The sequence below is a fragment of the Rhipicephalus microplus genome, chromosome 3 (genome assembly GCF_043290135.1).
Source record: "Rhipicephalus microplus isolate Deutch F79 chromosome 3, USDA_Rmic, whole genome shotgun sequence".
Lineage (NCBI taxonomy): Eukaryota > Metazoa > Arthropoda > Arachnida > Ixodida > Ixodidae > Rhipicephalus > Rhipicephalus microplus.
In genome coordinates, this window is record NC_134702.1 from 113,199,365 (window position 1) to 113,216,775 (window position 17,411).

Genomic DNA, 17,411 nt, shown 5'->3' on the forward strand with positions numbered 1-17,411 from the left:
CTCTCCAAAGCTTTTCTGACTTCTTCTATCATTACTGGTGGGGTGTCATCTGGGTTACTGCTAGTTCTTATAGTATTAAGGTCGTGGTTGTCTCGGCTACTGTACAGATCTCTGTAAAACTCCTCCGCTATTTTAACTATCCTATCCATATTGGTAGTTATTTTGCCTTCTTTGTCCCTTAGTGCATACATCCGACTTTTGCCTATCCCAAGTTTCCTCTTCACTGCTTTGACGCTTCCTCCGTTTTTCAGAGCGTGTTCAATTCTCTCGATGTTATACCTTCTTACATCGCATACTTTACGCCTAATAATCAACTTCGAAAGCTCTGCCAGTTCTATTTTGTCTGTTGCACTTGACACTTTCATGCTTTGACTCTTCTTAGTTAGGTTCTTCGTTTCCTGGGAAAGCTTGCCAGTGTCCTGTCTAACTACCCTGCCTCTAACTTCCACTGCACACTCCGTAATGATACTCGTTAGATTATCATTCATTGTATCTACGCTAAGGTTGGTTTCCTCACTAAGAGCCGAGTACCTGTTCTGCAGCGACACTCTGAATTCCTGTACTTTCCCTCTCAGTGATAGCTCATTGATTGGCTTCTTGCGTATCAGTTTCTGTCGTTCCTTCTTCAAGTCTAGGCGAATTCGAGACCGTACCATTCTATGGTCACTGCATCGTACCTTGCCAATCACTTCCACATCCTGCACGATTCCTGGGTGTGCAGTCATTATAACGTCTATTTCGTTCTTATTTTCGCCATTAGGGCTCCTCCATGTCCACTTGCGGTTTTCTCGTTTTCGGTAGAAAGTATTCAAAATCCGCAAATTATTGCGTTCTGCGAACTCTACTAGTAGCTCTCCTCTGGCGTTTCTAGTGCCGATGCCATAATCTCCTACTGCCTGGTCTCCAGCCTGCTTCTTCCCTACCTTTGCATTAAAGTCGCCCATCACTATAGTATACTGTGTTTTTACCTTACTCATTGCCGATTCCACGTCTTCATAGAAGCTTTCAACTGAAGCGTCATCATGGCTGGATGTAGGCGCGTAAGCCTGTACTACCTTCATCTTGTATCTTTTATTCAGTTTAATTACAATACCTACCACCCTTTCATTAATGCTATGGTATACCTCTATGTTGCCAGCTATGTTTCTGTGAATTAGGAGCCCCACTCCCAGTTCTCTTCTGTCTGCCAAGCCCCGATAGCAAAGGACGTGCCCATTCTGCAGCACGGTATAGGCCTCATCTGTCCTCTTAACCTCACTGAGCCCTATCATATCCCAATTAACACCCTCTAGCTCCTCGAATAATACAGCTAGACTTCCCTCACTAGATAAGGTTCTACCGTTAAACGTTGCCAAGTTCAGGTTCCAAAGGTGGCCTGCAGTCCAGAGATTCTTAGCACCCTCTGCTGCGTTGCAGATCCGACCGCCCCCATGGTCAGTTGCTTCGCAGCTGCTGGGAACTGAGGGCCGTGAGTTATTTGACGTATGCATGTGGGAGGTAGTGGACAGATACTGCACCAGGGTGGCCAATCCTTCTCTGGTGAGGCAGTGCGTTTCCGGCGGTGGTTGCCGGTGAGGCCGCACCCCAGGCCTCTTAATGCAGTTCCATCAACACGCGGTTTTTTTTTCCGGTTGGGAACTGCGCGACCCGGGATTTGAACTACGGACCTCTTGCATACGGGGCGGATGCTCTAACCACTACGCCATCGCCACACCCGGATCGTTATGTTCTAAATGTAGGTTTCAGCGCTGTATCAGTCAAGTTTGTGGTTATTTTTAGAAAAATGTTTTAATGAAATGAGATTTCTGCTGATTACCCCCTTAATTAAGGGTGGTCTATTATTTGCAATAAATTATCCAATTCATCTCTAAATCGCTTTCTCTTCTTTCGACAAATGATGGAGGACGCTCAAAATAGTAATTACAACTTTTTCTAAAGAGAACCGTCTGTGTGTAGATGCGAAGCAGCGGGCGATAGCTCTATCACTGACGGTATATAAAAATGCACAGCTTGCGCGTTAACTAAAAGCAAACTGCAGCGATAAGGGCTAGCGTAAACACTAACCTCAGCGTAAGCGTTAGCGCCCGCTGCTCTGCATATGTACATAATTCCTTTCAGCGGGAGATGGTGTAACTTTTCTTTCCACTCACGTGTAATATTTAGAGGTGAAGCTCCTTACGGCGTACGCTTGTCTGCCGTAGTTGTCTGTCGTAGCCGCCCCCAGTACGCCGGATTACGACAGGGGCCTACAGTCAAGCACTCACGTTTAAAAATTATTTAGTATAAAAAAATTCACTGCGTATAACGCCTGCTGATCACAGTTTTATGCCAGCTGGAAGAAATTCATTTCTATTGCTTATTACACAGGGCGAGCCAGGATCAGGATCTCGCACCCCCGGCTCACTTGGATCATCGGGTGATGGTATCGTCGTACCAGTGAATAAAGGGTCAATGCCTGCCACAATCAATATTACGATGAGTGCTCTCGTTTATACAACTGTTCGAGCTACCACAACGCCTGATCACGTGACCACCACGCCTGTTCAACTGACCACGACGCGTGCTCCGGTTTCTACGACGCCACTCCTGGTGACAACAACAAGTGTTCCAGACTCTACGGCGACTGTTCGGGAGACTACAGCTCCTACTCAGGTGACCACGATGCCTGTTCGAGTCACTACGACACCTGTTTGGGTGACCACGATGCCTGTGCGTGTGACCACGACGAGTGTCCCACTTACTACAACGACTATTCGAAAAACTACGATGCCTATTATGGTGAAGACGACACCTAACCAGCTGACTACGACGGCTATTCGTCTGACTACGATCCCTACTCAGGTGACCACATCGCCGGTTCCTATGACTAACACACGTCTTCCGGTCTCTACAACGCCTGTTCGTGTGACCACGTCGAGTGTCCCGATTTCTATGACGACTGTTCGGGAGACTACGCCACGTGTTCCGGTTACCAAGACGACAGTAGTATTGCCTACGACTGTAGCGAAGGTGACGACGACACCTATTCCGGAGACTGGTTCACCATCACCTGAAGCCAACACCACCGTCTGTATGACCGAACAATGCCACTACCTGGCCCAGTGGCTGCGTCAGAAGCTGAATCTAACTGCCGACCCTTGTGAAGATTTCTACAGCTATGTGTGTAGCTCGTTCAAGTGGCCGGGACCCGACACCTTTTCTGAGGTACTCCTCGATTCGGTATCTTTGCGCTATACGCTATACGCAGCTGTCACTTTTATGGTCTATTTCAATGATACTACGACTTAACAAAAGGAGCAGGATAAAAGAACAGTACACCATAAACATACGAATTGCTTTTTGATCTACAAGCAAATTATCGGCATCAAGTTTCGCAAAAGAACTTTGATTATAGAGTATAAAAAATGTCAGCATCGTTCTTCTGAATTTCAGGGCCTGATTTGAAAAACAAATTTCGAGTGTACCGCAAGCATTTCGTGTAAATTATTTCAACTTTCATCCACACTAATTCATAACTTTCAAAGGTTTTCAAAGACCTCATGTGCTAGGAAGGTACTCTTGGAGCGGAGTGTATGCGCTGCTAAGTAAAGATTAGTGAAGATGCTATAGCAGGTGACTGAAATGGCACGTTTGTTAAGTGGTGTTTTCTCTTACTTGGGTCCTTTTCTTGGTGAGATTGCTGATTTCTTTTATTGTGATGCAGTCACCTTCTAATTGAAAAAAACAGCGTGCTTCATTTACCTTTTTAACAATTGGGACACTTTACGGCATGAAAGTAACTATTATTCTCTACAGCGCAAATACAGCTAGCCAACGTTCTCATTAATAATGAGAACCAGGGCAGGAGTTGAAGTAATTTATTATTACTAAGACGCCATATTGTAATGAATGTACCAGCTTCACAACAAGGATGTTCTATTTACACGGTTTATTAAGGGCGAACTTGCGTTCAGAGTGAACGACGCGCAGCAGTCAAGAAGATCCGAAGGTCGGTAGTTCTCGTGAGCCTCTGCCTCAAGCACCCTCGTTCTCTTCTTCTTCACGCGCATTGGCTGTTCGGTGGAGCACCGTGCGCATGCAGGGCCGGCTCGTGCATTGCGGCTGGCTTCGTCGCTCGTAGTCGTGCCGTTAGCGTTTCTCTTGTTTCCCGACGTCCGCGTCACGCGGAGCAATGGTAATTTCCTGTGGCAATATATAAATGGCTACGGAGGAAGAATATATTACATGCTTATCCAAGAGCTAAACCCCAACAAAACTAAGAGGCTGCAAAAAAACAAGTGATAACTCTTGAATATCACGTGCCGAAGAATTCAACTACGCCGATTCTTTTTCTAGTATAACTATGGATGGCCCGCTCAATCAGCTGCTTCAAGCGATCAACGCCGTATCACATACAATTCTATTGCCTTCGCTAGGCTGGGGCGCCAGAACCCTTCCCTTTTCAAAGAGTAGCTGGAACCCCCATTCAGAAGAATGACAGCTCAAAAAATAAGACTTACTTGCAATGTTCTTACAAGACACCTGCCCGTCTGAAATTATTATCACCATGAGGCAAACACACACACACACACACACAAACAAACACACACACACACACACACACACACACATATATATATATATATATATATATATATAATCGAGATCTAACAGGAAATAATCCCTAGGAAATTATAGGGGAAGTTGTTAGAACCAATGGAATGTAAAATAAGAAGAAAGAAAAGTGGATGAAAAAATAACCAGCCGTGGGCAGGAATCGAACCTAGGACCTTCGAATAACGCTTTCGATGCTCTAACCACTGAGCTACCACAGCGGCCTTCCCTCTATCCACTTTTTTGGGTTTATATGTGAATTTAGAAGTAGGAGTGACAGTCAGCGCCATCTATAAGCCAAGCGACGAGTGTGAAAACACCCTTTTATGCGCATGTTTGGCTTCACGTAGCACGTGAACTTAATATGAGCGGGCAGCTGAATAATGGTCCCTCGTATACAACCTAATGACACCAAGTCTGCCAGTACGAGACCCTCGTTTAATGAAATAAGGGAAAGAGGTGTATACCTAAGGGCTCGTTTTTCCGTGTTTTAACACAATAATAATGAGGTTATTTTTTCATCCACTTTTCTTTCTTCCTATTTTACATTCCATTGGTTCTAATATCTTCCCCTGTACATTCCTTGGCATTACTGTATGTTAGATCTCATAAATATATATATATATATATATATATATATATATATATATATATATATATATATATATATATATATATATATATACGTATATATATACGTATATATATATATATATATATATATATATATATATATATATATATATATATATATATATATATACGCGTAATTCGAAGGTCGTAGGTTCGATTCCTGCTTACAGTTGGTAATTTTTTCATCCACTTTTCTTTCTTCTTATTTACATTCCATTAATGTTAATAACTTCCCCTGTACATTCCTTGGCATTACTGTCTGTTATATCTCATTATTATTGTGTTAAAACACGGAAAAACGAGCCCTTAGGTATACACTTCTTTCCCTTATATAGATATATATATATATATATATATATATATATATATATATATGTATATATATATATATATATATATATATATATATATATATATATATATATATATATATATATATATATATATATATATATATATCACGCGCTTGCACAGCCTACCGCAATACGGGGCACCCCTATTTTTACGACGAAATGTTGACAGGGCGCGGAGTAGTTAAAGGTTTAGAACTTCCTAAAATGCCCGCTGACCAGCCTCTGCCACAATACGCGGCCCCCGTCCTTTTACGACGAATTGTTTACGGGACCCCGAGTAGTTAAAGGCTTAGGACTTCCTGAAAAGCTCTTTTTTGCCCCACACCGAACCGCCAGTGCCAGGAGGGGCCGTCTGATCGGGAGGATTGCGCTAGTGAACGGAAACATACACAGACCGCTGACATCAGAAAGGTGAAGGGGAGAGGGGGGAGAGAGATGGGGGGGAGTGGAGGGAAAAGTGGAAGGGGGGCACCCGAGGGGCGTTCACCGTATATTATTTTTCTCTTTTTTCTTTTTTTCTTTCCTTTTCTTTTCTTTTTTTCTTTCCTTTTTTCCCTCTTACCTTGCCCTCTGATTCGAGATTGTATAAAGCTGAGCACCGACAAACTGTATCTTTATTCCTGATAAAGGCCAGACTCTAGGCCAAAACGTCGAAATAAACCACGTTGTGACCGCTCACGGAGGATCTACTAGACTATATGCAACGCTACGGCCACTCAACCACCATGCCTGCCTATATATATATATATATATATATATATATATATATATATATATATATATATATATATATATATATATATATATATATATATATATATATATATATATATATATATATATATATGCCCTTGTTGCCCAGAATCCTTCTACTGTCACGGACGTCATCTCTACGTGTCAGCGTCTCGACGAACTTGATTCTGTTCGCCTTCAGTCAGTCAATAGTGAACACCGTACCGCAGACCGGGACCTGCGTGACATGATACGGGAGATCATACGAGAAGAACTTCAATCAATGGGTATCTCAAAACCTTCTCCATCTGTCACACAGCCTTCAAGCATGGCCCTCCGTGACATCGTAAGGGAGGAACTAACATCATTCACCGGTCCAGCCTACGTCCGGCCACCTCCGTCTAGCCGTCCAACGTACGCGCAAGTTGCGGCCGCGCCTCCTCGCAACGTAAACTCTACTTCACCGCTGCCATCATTCACGCCGGTTGCTGCTGCACCACCGGTCCACTTCCGGCCAATCCCACCCGAACATCCGTCAGTCCACTTGAGTGCGCTATCTCCCGGTGTGCCGAACGCCCTCTACTACCCGCCTTGGCGCCCGTCTCGCCCAACATGCTTTTACTGTGGATATCGTGGCCATATATCGCGCTTCTGCCGCAAGCGCCAGCAGGACGAGCGTCGCGGGTACGACATGCGCGAACGGGACTTTTCCAGAGGGGACTCTTACGCTCGGAGTTATTCATCTGGACAGCAGCGGTCTCCATCTCCGCCCGCGTCGACTGAGACGCGGAACACTTACCGTTCAAGCCGACGCCGATCACCTTCGCCCTTCCGTCGCTCCTCCTCTCCTCTTCGGCCAGCCTCGTTTACTACTGATAACCGGTCGGAAAACTAAATGATGCAGTTTTCGGAGGAGAAACTGCATGTAACAGTAGGACTCATATTCCTCCAGCACGCCCGTTCAACATGGTTTCTGTTACGGTGGAAGGAGTTCTCGTGGACGCTTTGGTGGACACCGGTGCTACAGTTTCTGTGATTAGGTATGATTTGTGCAAACGCCTGAAGAAAGTAATGACACCTTATAATGGACCCAATCTAGTCGAAGCCCAGGGGAACGCTATCCGCCCTTTTGCTCTTTTTACTGCTCGTGTGTTTATTGATGAAATTTTGCATTACATCGAGTTCACTGTGCTTACTCGGTGCTCTCACCAGCTGATTCTAGGGTGGGACTTCCGGTCTTGTTCTTCAGCCGCTATATGTTGTAGTGAACGGATTCTGCACCTAACTAATACGGACTCCATGTTCGACGAAGGCGTCTACAAGCCTCTACGCCTGTTCGCTCGCGAAGATCTCGAACTACCGCCACACCAAGAACGAATTGTGACCCTGATTTCTAAGGACATCGACCACGGTGACGTCTTGGTGTCCCCTTCGTCGACTTGCGTCGCAAAAGGCATAGCCCTTGCATCAGGTGTCGTACGCTTTCACCATGGCTCCACGCTCGTCATTGCTACGAATGAAACGCCAGAGAAAGTTCTCCTGCCAGAGGGCACTGCAGTAGCCTGTGTTGTGGATGCTGAGCCTGTCAGCGTCACGCCACTTAACCCTGCCTCTACCAACGACCGTTCTATGAGTAAGCCTGCCTCATCCTCTCCCTTCACAGCTCTTATCAGTGATGACTTAACAGCTATGCAGGCGCAGCAGTTGCTTGCGTTATTAACGAAACACGCCGATTCTTTCGACACCTGCTCCTCAACGTTGGGCCGAACTACCACTGCAGCGCATCGCATTCAGACGGAGGGAACATCTATTGTACATCGCCGCCCGTACCGCGTGTCTCTCGCTGAGCGAAAAATCATCGAGGAAAACGTCGCTGACATGCTCCAACGAGAAATAATTCGTCCATCAACTAGCCCTTGGTCATCCCCTGTTGTTTTGGTACAGAAAAAAGATGGCTCCGTGCGCTTTTGCGTTGATTACCGGGCACTTAACAACATCACACGCAAGGACGTATACCCCATGCTACGCATCGACGACGCCCTTGATTCACTGCAAGGCGCCGAATACTTTTCAAGCCTTGATTTGCGTTCGGGATATTGGCAAATTCCCATGCACGATGACGACAAAGAAAAAACGGCATTTGCAACCCCCGATGGCCTATACGAATTTAACGTGATGCCTTTCGGGCTCTGCAATGCGCCCGCGACGTTTGAACGCATGATCGACACCGTCCTGCGTGGTCTAAAATGGAAGACGTGTCTCTGCTACCTTGATGACATTATCATCTTTTCATCAACGTTTTCTCAGCACCTGAGCCGCTTGGATGACGTCCTAACATGCCTCGCCGGTGCGGGTCGGCAGCTCAACACTAAGAAGTGCCGTTTCGCCACCAAATCCATCAAGGTTCTCGGTCATGTCGTCAGCAAGGACGGTATTCGCCCTGACCCCGAAAAGATCGCTGCCGTCCTTCGATTTCCATGCCCCACAAGACTTAAGGATTTGCGAAGTTTTCTTGGCCTCGCATCATATTTTTGTCGCTTCATACAAAATTTCGCTTCAATAGCTGCGCCACTTCACAAGCTACTTGCATCTAATGCACCCTTTGTGTGGTCCGAGGAATGTCAGTCGGCGTTTCACCTATTGAAGAAAGCTTTGACGTCAGAGCCTGTACTCTGGCATTTTGATGACACCGCCCCAACACTCTTGCATACCGACGCCAGCGGTTGCGGTATAGGTGCTGTTTTCCTCCAACGCGATAACTCTGGACGGAAAAGGGTCATCGCATATGCTAGCCGAGTGCTAACTTCTACCGAAAAAAACTATACCATCACTGAGCAGGAGTGCCTCGCTGTGGTTTGGTCCATACAAAAGTTCCGTCCTTATCTGTACGGCCGTCAATTCACCATCGTAACGGACCACCACACCTTATGCTGGCTTTCTACAATGAAGAACTTGTCCGGACGCTTGGGTCGTTGGATTTTACGCCTGCAGGAGTATCAGTTTGAGATTATTTATAAATCGGGCAAAAAACATCAAGACGCCGACGCTCTTTCTCGTTGCCCACTACCTACAGCGTCGTTCGACACTCCAGCTGCCACCTCCAACGACATCAGTGCGGACGTGACTCCCACTTCTGTTGCCTTGCTCGCCTCGCTGTACCAACCGCCAATCGACGATGAACAACCCTTCAGTTCTCACCAGCAGGCTGACCCGTATTGTCGGCGCATTATAGACCACCTTTCAGGAGCTACGCGTCCACCCAATGCACGCCTTCGTCGACAACTCGAGCACTTCAAGTTTCAGGACGGTGTGCTGTATCGTCACATATATCATCCTGACGGCACACGCTGGGTACCTGTTCTGCCACGCGCTCTTCAACATCATGTACTTAGCGCCTTTCATGACGATTTAACTGCTGGCCACCTAGGCTTTCAAAAAACCTACGACCGCATTCGAAGCCGCTTTTATTGGCCTGGGATTTCTACCAGCGTAGCAAAGTACGTGGGTTCCTGCTCTCCATGCCAACTTCGCAAACTTCCGACATCTCCCCCAGCTGGTCAGTTACAGCCACTGACGTGCCCTACAACACCTTTCGAGGTCGTCGGTGTCGATCTTTATGGACCCCTTCCTGTTACTGGTGCTGGAAATAGATGGATAGTCACCGCCGTAGACCATATGACACGCTACGCCGAGACAACTTCAGTAGCTACTGGTTCAGCATCGGAAGTTGCTGACTTCGTCCTTCAGGCCATAATACTACGTCGTGGTGCACCTCGTGTACTTCTGAGTGACCGTGAAAAGGTGTTCTTATCACAGCTTTTAGGTGAAGTTCTTCGCGTTTCTGGTACCACACACAAGATGGCGTCTAGCTACCATCCTCAAACAAATGGTCTGACCGAGAGATTTCATCGAACCCTTGCCGACATGATCGCCGTATACATTTAACCGGATCACAGAAACTGGGATAAACTTCTACCGTTCGTCACTTTCGCCTACAACACCGCTGTTCAGCGCACAACAGGCTACTCACCGTTTTATCTCGTTTACGGACGTTCACCTACTTTCTTTATCGATGTTTCCTTCTTCACAAGCAATGGCCCTACATCACCATCTTCTTGCGAAGAATATATTTCTCGCCTTGCCCAGTGCCGCCAGCGCGCTCGTATGAACACGGAAGCTACGCAACAAGCAAGGAAGGCCGTCTACGACACCTCTCATCGTGTGGTATCATTCCGACCGGGTGACGAGGTGCTGCTATTGACACCAATTCGCACACCTGGTCTCTGCGACAAGTTCCAGCCTCGATTCATCGGCCCATATGTTGTTTTAGAGCAGACTTCACCTGTCAACTATCGTGTGACGCCTCTTGTCGTGCCAACTGACCGCCGTTACCGCAGCACCGAAATTGTACACGTTTCCCGCATGAAGCTTTTCACACGGCGTTCCTCGTCACCTTGACTACCCGCCCGCAGCGGCCAGGCTGGCCGCTTCCACGGGGGGGGGGGGGGGGAATCAGTGTAGGCATCTATTATGCGCTTCATCCTCATCTGAACAGCAGTCAATCATCATCATATGTTCTGGCTGACAATCATCATCTGTTTGGCACGAGCGCTTCTTTGTCGGGTCCGTTGCGCTTGTTCATTCCCGAGTTCACGGCCAATAAACCTCGCTACAACCGAGTCGTCATAATATATATATGCCTGTTAGTAATAGTAACTCAGTTGATAAGTTTTAGCACTGAGCAGTTTAATAATGAAATACAAACTACCTCAATAGCACACTTATGACAGATGGCTGATCCACGGCCAATCCAGGGATATCTTCTAAAGAACCTGACAGAACGATTGGCTTGGTCTACAAGAGCTGAACCATCATTCCATGAGCCGTGGTGCAGCAGCTTTTATGGCAATCGGCTGCTGATCTGAAGGACTTGGGTTCGGTCCAAGTGTCAGTGGAAACATTTCGATGGAGGCGAAGTGCGATACCCTTGTCCTAATTATGACAGTGCGCGGTAAAGGACACCAGACTGGCAAAATGTTTGGAGCCGTACACTGCAATGTCTCGCGCTATCACGTCGTGTTTTTGGTGCGTGAAAGCTTAGGACGGATAGAGCGTGCATCTGGGAACTTCGCATGCAAATACTAAGAATCAGTGAGAAGCAGTGGAGCATTTCACGCACATGCTCTGCATCGTCTCCTGAAATATAGTTTGACGCTAACGCCACGTATCTTTGGGTTCTGATGCCAGGAATTTACCAATGCATGCCGACATACTACTGAAGCATACCGATGTTTTAAATTGGCAGCAGCATTCATCGCTTTGCAGCTTGAAGTAGTCATAGTGGTGCCGGTCATATATTGGAGAGTTCAGGTTAGGCTTGCTGACGACTGTGGTCTAGTGGCTAAGGTACTCGGCTGCTGACCCGCAGGTCGCGGGATCAAATCCCGGCTGTGGCGGCTGCGATTCCGATGGAGGCGGAAATGTTGTAGGCCCGTGTACTCAGATTTGGGTGCACGTTAAAGAACCCCAGGTGGTCAAAATTTCCGGAGCCCTCCATTACGGCGTCTCTCATTATCAAATCGTGGTTTTGAGACGTTAAACCCCACAAATCAATCAATCAATCATTGCTGACGACTGTACACACGAGAAGTGACACCCGCTGGGCATTGCGCAGCTTCCATAAAGAACCCATAGAAGGAGTAGCATGCGTGAATTGAATGCGGCACGGGCGCGACAAAAAAGCAAGACTGCAAAATAATATGACTTCCTCAATGTGCGCATATGTTGTGAAGCAACGCGACAAAAATCGCGAACTGTTTACCTGCCCTTTCGCTAGGATGCGATGGGTGTGTTTGTGAGGTGGAAGCTTCAGGAATGCGTCTTGAGGGCTTCTTTTTAGTGTTCATTCCTCCATGGTCCACATATTCTGGAGCTCTGTTCAAGGGTGTGATTGTGGCAACCAGCCCAACTTTCTATCCTGCTATTTTCAAAAATGATTATCTTCTAATTGCAATATTCGCTGGAAATTTTTTGACCACTTTTTTTAGGCTCTCTTCCCGCAATATTGTACATTCGTAACTTTGATTTTGCTATTTATGCTACATTCAAGTTATAACTTATCACATGACTGCCGCTTTTGCATGTTGATATAATTTCGCTTTTTGGCGCTTGTTTCATCATGAACTTATAACATGTGCTGTGCTGGTTTGCGCCGTTATGCAGTAGCAAATTCATTACACCGTAATAACGGGAAGCTGCTATTACTTCATCCGAACTCGAAGAGCAGTTCATGGTAGAACAAAGGGCCCGCGACAAAGCAGAGAGACTTCATGCTTCTGCCCCGACGTGGGAGTAGCCCGCAACGTGTTTAGTGAGAGCCATAAAAATCCATAATAAGTTTTTTTTCATCCATCCGTGCATTCATCACCCTTCCGACTATATAGCAGGAGTTCACCTTGCCCACCATATAATATCCGTGCAGTAGAACTGATCGGTTTGCCATATGATTCCGGCACAGTTAAAGTAAGTGGAAAGTTTTTTTAGTTATGTCACGTCATGCTAACGCATCTTAAATACGGAAATCCTCATTTGACGTTTTTTTTCCACCTATATTACAGTGGATTCCTAGAACCACTCGAAGGAATGTGGAGCATTTTTGAAGTTCAATTTCGGGCAACTGTTATGCCACACGTGTCGTAGTCAAACAGCAACAGAGAATCGTGCCCGTACTTTTTTGCGGCTTCCTCTTGATAAAGAAAACTTTGATTTGGTGGTATGATATACAGTATACCTGCTATGTGAGCTAATTGACGTGTCGTCATGGATGTTCTCGTGACAAAGCGGAAGAAGAATCCAAGACCTATATTCTATAGGTCATTTGTTCTTGTCTAAACGTTGTTGCGAATGATACGGGTCATTATCTCACTGATTGCAAGCACGTGAATGGGAGTGGTCTGATGCTTTATTACGTCTAGTACTCAGCCATCTATAGTAACGGCTGCCCTATACAAGTGAAAAAAAATGTTAGGCTTTACTGCGATAGTGTGCCATGTACCGCTGCAGATTGGCTGTTTGCTATACAATTTACATTAACACCGCCCTAGCATATCTCCCGCTTTATGAAAAAAGGAACCAACACAATGCTAAATTTTGTGTATTAGTTATATCGTAATCGTATCTATTCAGCCCGCAAGAGCACCATGATTGAATTATACTTCTCTAATAGCCGGTAATAGAGCTTTGTTAACAAGAATAACAATATTACCACTATTAGATATTGCTGTCATTGATTTACATGCTCAAGCAACTAAATGTTTGTGAAGCATGCGGTAGCCGCAGATACCGCCATCAGTTTATCCCATGGGAATCTTTACAGAGAGCGTAAAACTGTACGAAGCGAAAATACACTATCGCATGCGTTTCTTCCATTTGTTCACTTTGTAATTGCAGATTGATAGGTCCATGAAGAGTCTGATAATTGGAGCCGCTTACACCACCCGTGTTCCAGAAACCCGCCAGAGTTCATGGCAAAAAGCTGCTGGCATGTTCCAGGCTTGCGTTGCCCTCGTAAAATCAGGGCGCGGTCAGGTACGTGTTTAAAAATGTGAAAAGTAGGGCCGTTCCTTGAGAAATTGTAGTTTTTATAGACGCTTAGCATGAAGAAAGGATGGTGTAAACTTAAGGGCTTACCTTGAACAATGCTTTTCATAGATATTAGGTCTAGCTAGAAGGACACCAGTGGCTGGTGTTTTTGCAGTCGTCTGTGGGGTTAATGGCATCATTATCGCGCACGCGCGCGCACGCACGCACACACACACACACACACACACACACGCGCACGCACGCACGCACACGCACACGCGCACACACACACGCACGCACGCACGCACACACACGCACACACGAACGCGCGCGCGCGCGTTAAATTTGAAGGGCGCGGAAAGTGTGACTTTCAAATTGGTCGAACTGCAACAAGCCTTGGCTGTCACTAGGCGAATCAATGACTGAAGCTGGCGTCATCGTAGGACTATAAATTTTGATCCGGTTGAAACTTTCGCATCGTGTGTGTGTATCGAGTGCTAGAGTGGCTGCATACGGTAAACACCTGCGGAGCATGAGTGCAAGTTGGATTGGGAATCTAGCGCTACGTCGACGCCAGCTTATAGTACTAGGTCTTCATGTTACAGCCAAGAGATGCCGAAGTTCCACTGAGTCAAAAGTAACGCCTTCCGCAGATCGTGTTTCATTACATCGTGATAGTACGTACCTGATGAAGTAGCTTTTACAGCCTACTATGCGCATGCTGTAGATTTTTCAGAGTGTCGAGTAGGGTTCCGGACCTTTTACTCGAAAGCGCACAAAATTGTAGGACGGGAAAAGTGCGAAACCATCTTCCAACCGGACTCGGGTTACGAAGCGTTGCGATAGATGTGGAAAGCGTGTGATAGCATGGCAGTGCCAGGTGTCGCTTCGCCACGCTTCCAACAGATGGCGCGACACGCAATCTCAGGTATCCAAAGGGAATGGCTAAGTGGCTGGGCTGAGACGAAGAACTTGCTGACGGAACTACAAAATAGCTTTCGTTCGGGTCGTAGATTGGAGGATAATATTTTCACTCTGACCCAGTGTGCTAAAATAGCGAAGCTTGAAGGGCGATCTCTGCTGTGCTGTTTTCTGGATGTACAGAAAGCTTACGATAGTGTCCCGCAGGCAGCATTGCTTGATTGCATGAACCACTTCGGCCTTCCAGAGATCCTCATCTCGACCCTGAGACGTATATACAGAGGCAACACTGTAGTGGCACACTTCGGGGACATTGAGTCAGACCCCGTTGTAGTAGTGAAAGGCCTGTGTCAGGGTTGCCCACTTTTACCATTACTGTATATTTTTACGTCTCAAGCCTCGAGAGGAAGCTTTTTAGCTCCAGCCTTGGTTTTCGGCTCCACCCCACGACCAGCGGTATCGACGAGAGGCGTCGTCTACCGGGCTTAACGTTCGCAGACGACATCGTGATCATGGCAGAAAGCACCGAGGAAATGCAGGCACTGCTGGACATCTGCCAGGATGACATCACCTGCCCTCTGCTTTAACGTTAAGAAGACAGCCCTTCTCAGATTTGTGGGGGAGTGCACCAAGGAGAGTGTTGTGACCCTGGGAGATGCCGATGTCAGCAGCTGCACCGAATACAGGTACCTGAGTGTAAAATTGTCAACATTAACGGACATGTACAGCCTACATGAGGCGAAGACGCGTGAAGCTGGACTGTGGGCTCAGAGCATCCTCCTGTGCCGCTGTTTGTGGGGCTGCAACCGGTATTTAATGGTACGTGACCTTTGGAAGCTCGTCCACGTGCCTGGGCTGACATTTGTGAACGCAGTCGTGATTATGTCAGCGGCCACCCGGGAATAGTTCGAGCGGTGACAGCGGGAAGTAGGACGCATCGCTCTGGGCTGTCATGGCATGGTGTAGAACGAGGCGGTCCAGGGAGACATCGACTGGTCGAGCTTCGAAGCGCGTGAGGCGGCCAGCAAACTGACGTTCCACTGCCACCTGATGTACATGGCCCGCGAGAGGTGGTCTTGACGAGTTTTTGACTACCTCATGGCGACATGTATGCGCACCAAGTGGGTACGACGAGTGTACCAACTTGAGAAAAACTTTGGGTTTTTCCAGGCGCCACTGGCGGCCGAAAACCAACGGGGGCGCACTAAGGAAATTCACCAACGTATTAAGGAGGCCGAGGAGGAGAAGTTGAGGCAGGCACAAGTGAACAAGTCAAGTCTCCTCCTCTACCGCCAGCACAAGGACACCATTGCTCCAGTCTCACTGTACGAAAATGGCCTTGGAAATGTGCTGTTGTTTGAGGCGAGAGCAGGGGCCCTGCGTACTCTCGTCCATAAGCAAGCCTACGACGGTGAACTCGTGAGTGTGGTGTGTCGTGCGTATGGTGGGGCTGACGAGACCATCCCACACATCGTGACTGAGTGCCCGCAACTGAGCCCATCCAGTTCGAACACAGATCTCGCTGCCGCACGGGGTTTTGTGGACACAGGTGATGTGGTGGACTACGCCGCAGTGAGGCGTAGCAAAACTCGCCTAAAACAATGGAGGAAAATAAGTTTCTGGGGACTTCGGGAGGGTTCTTAACTCGGCAACCCGCCCAGTCTGTATTCTATTTTCTTATTTTCTTTGTATTTTTTTTACTATCGGCTTGGGTGCCAAAGTGTGCCCGCTCGTTACAAAGAGAATGGCCTCATTATCATCATCGTCATAACATAAGGCAGCCCACACTGAGGTCACTGTGTTCTGTTTTATGTGACTAGGAGAAAATAAAAACTAACTATACGGCATTGGTCTCGCGAGTGGTCTTCATGAGCTGTGTTATGGGTTGTATCGTTCTCAGCGTCGTACCCAAGCATGTGCTTCATTGGCTGCGTTATAGGTGTCGTTTTTCATCCCATCGCAGCCATGGAGCCTCGCACGCACGCATCAGTTTCTTCTGAAGCGTTCGACATGGGCAAGCGAGGGACGACTCTAGCAGAGCGCCAACAGTCTAAAGATGACCGAGTTCGCAATCACCGGCCGATGGCACAGTCCGGAAACAAAAACAGGCCCGGGAGGCCGAGTGCCGATCGCAGCAGCGAACCAATTATTCTGCTGCCTTCCAAGCCCCGCTAAATTCTGAACGGCAATGCAAGCGCCGGTGGCGGGTGGATCCTGCAAGCAACGGCACCTTGTTAGCTCGCCGTGTCAAAAGTTTGCAACAACGTCACGCCGAACAAGTGGCTGTGTGGGCTAAACAGCGCCAACGCGATACTTGCGCGTTCGCCCGGCAAATGACGGCTTTCGGTGGTAATTTCTCCAGCGGCACTTTGCCTTCGGCGGCCACGTCTGTGGTTTGGAGAACAACCACTGCGATTAATGCATTTAGCCAATTATTACACGAACGCGTTCATGTGAGGCACAACGTGCGACGTGTGAAATAAACACAAACTCAACGTGTGTCTAACCCCATTAAGGGCCCCGCCACGGTGGTCTAGTAGCTAAGGTATTCGGCTGCTGACCCGCAGGTCGCGGGATCAAATACCGGCTGAGGCGGCT

General features: G+C 47.3%; 1 protein-coding gene across 2 annotated transcripts in view; it reads left to right on the plus strand.

The window, feature by feature from the left end:
• LOC142803880 (uncharacterized) overlaps positions 1–17,411 on the plus strand; it is a 57,472-nt gene that overhangs the window by 38,102 nt on the left and 1,959 nt on the right. The window contains exons 4-5 of one of the 2 annotated variants that reach the window (XM_075890144.1): positions 2,368–3,204; positions 13,761–13,898. In XM_075890144.1, coding sequence (XP_075746259.1) covers positions 2,368–3,204; positions 13,761–13,898 — 975 coding nt within the window. The remainder of the gene's footprint in view (positions 1–2,367; positions 3,205–13,760; positions 13,899–17,411) is intronic. The other variant, XM_075890145.1, reaches the window with a different exon arrangement.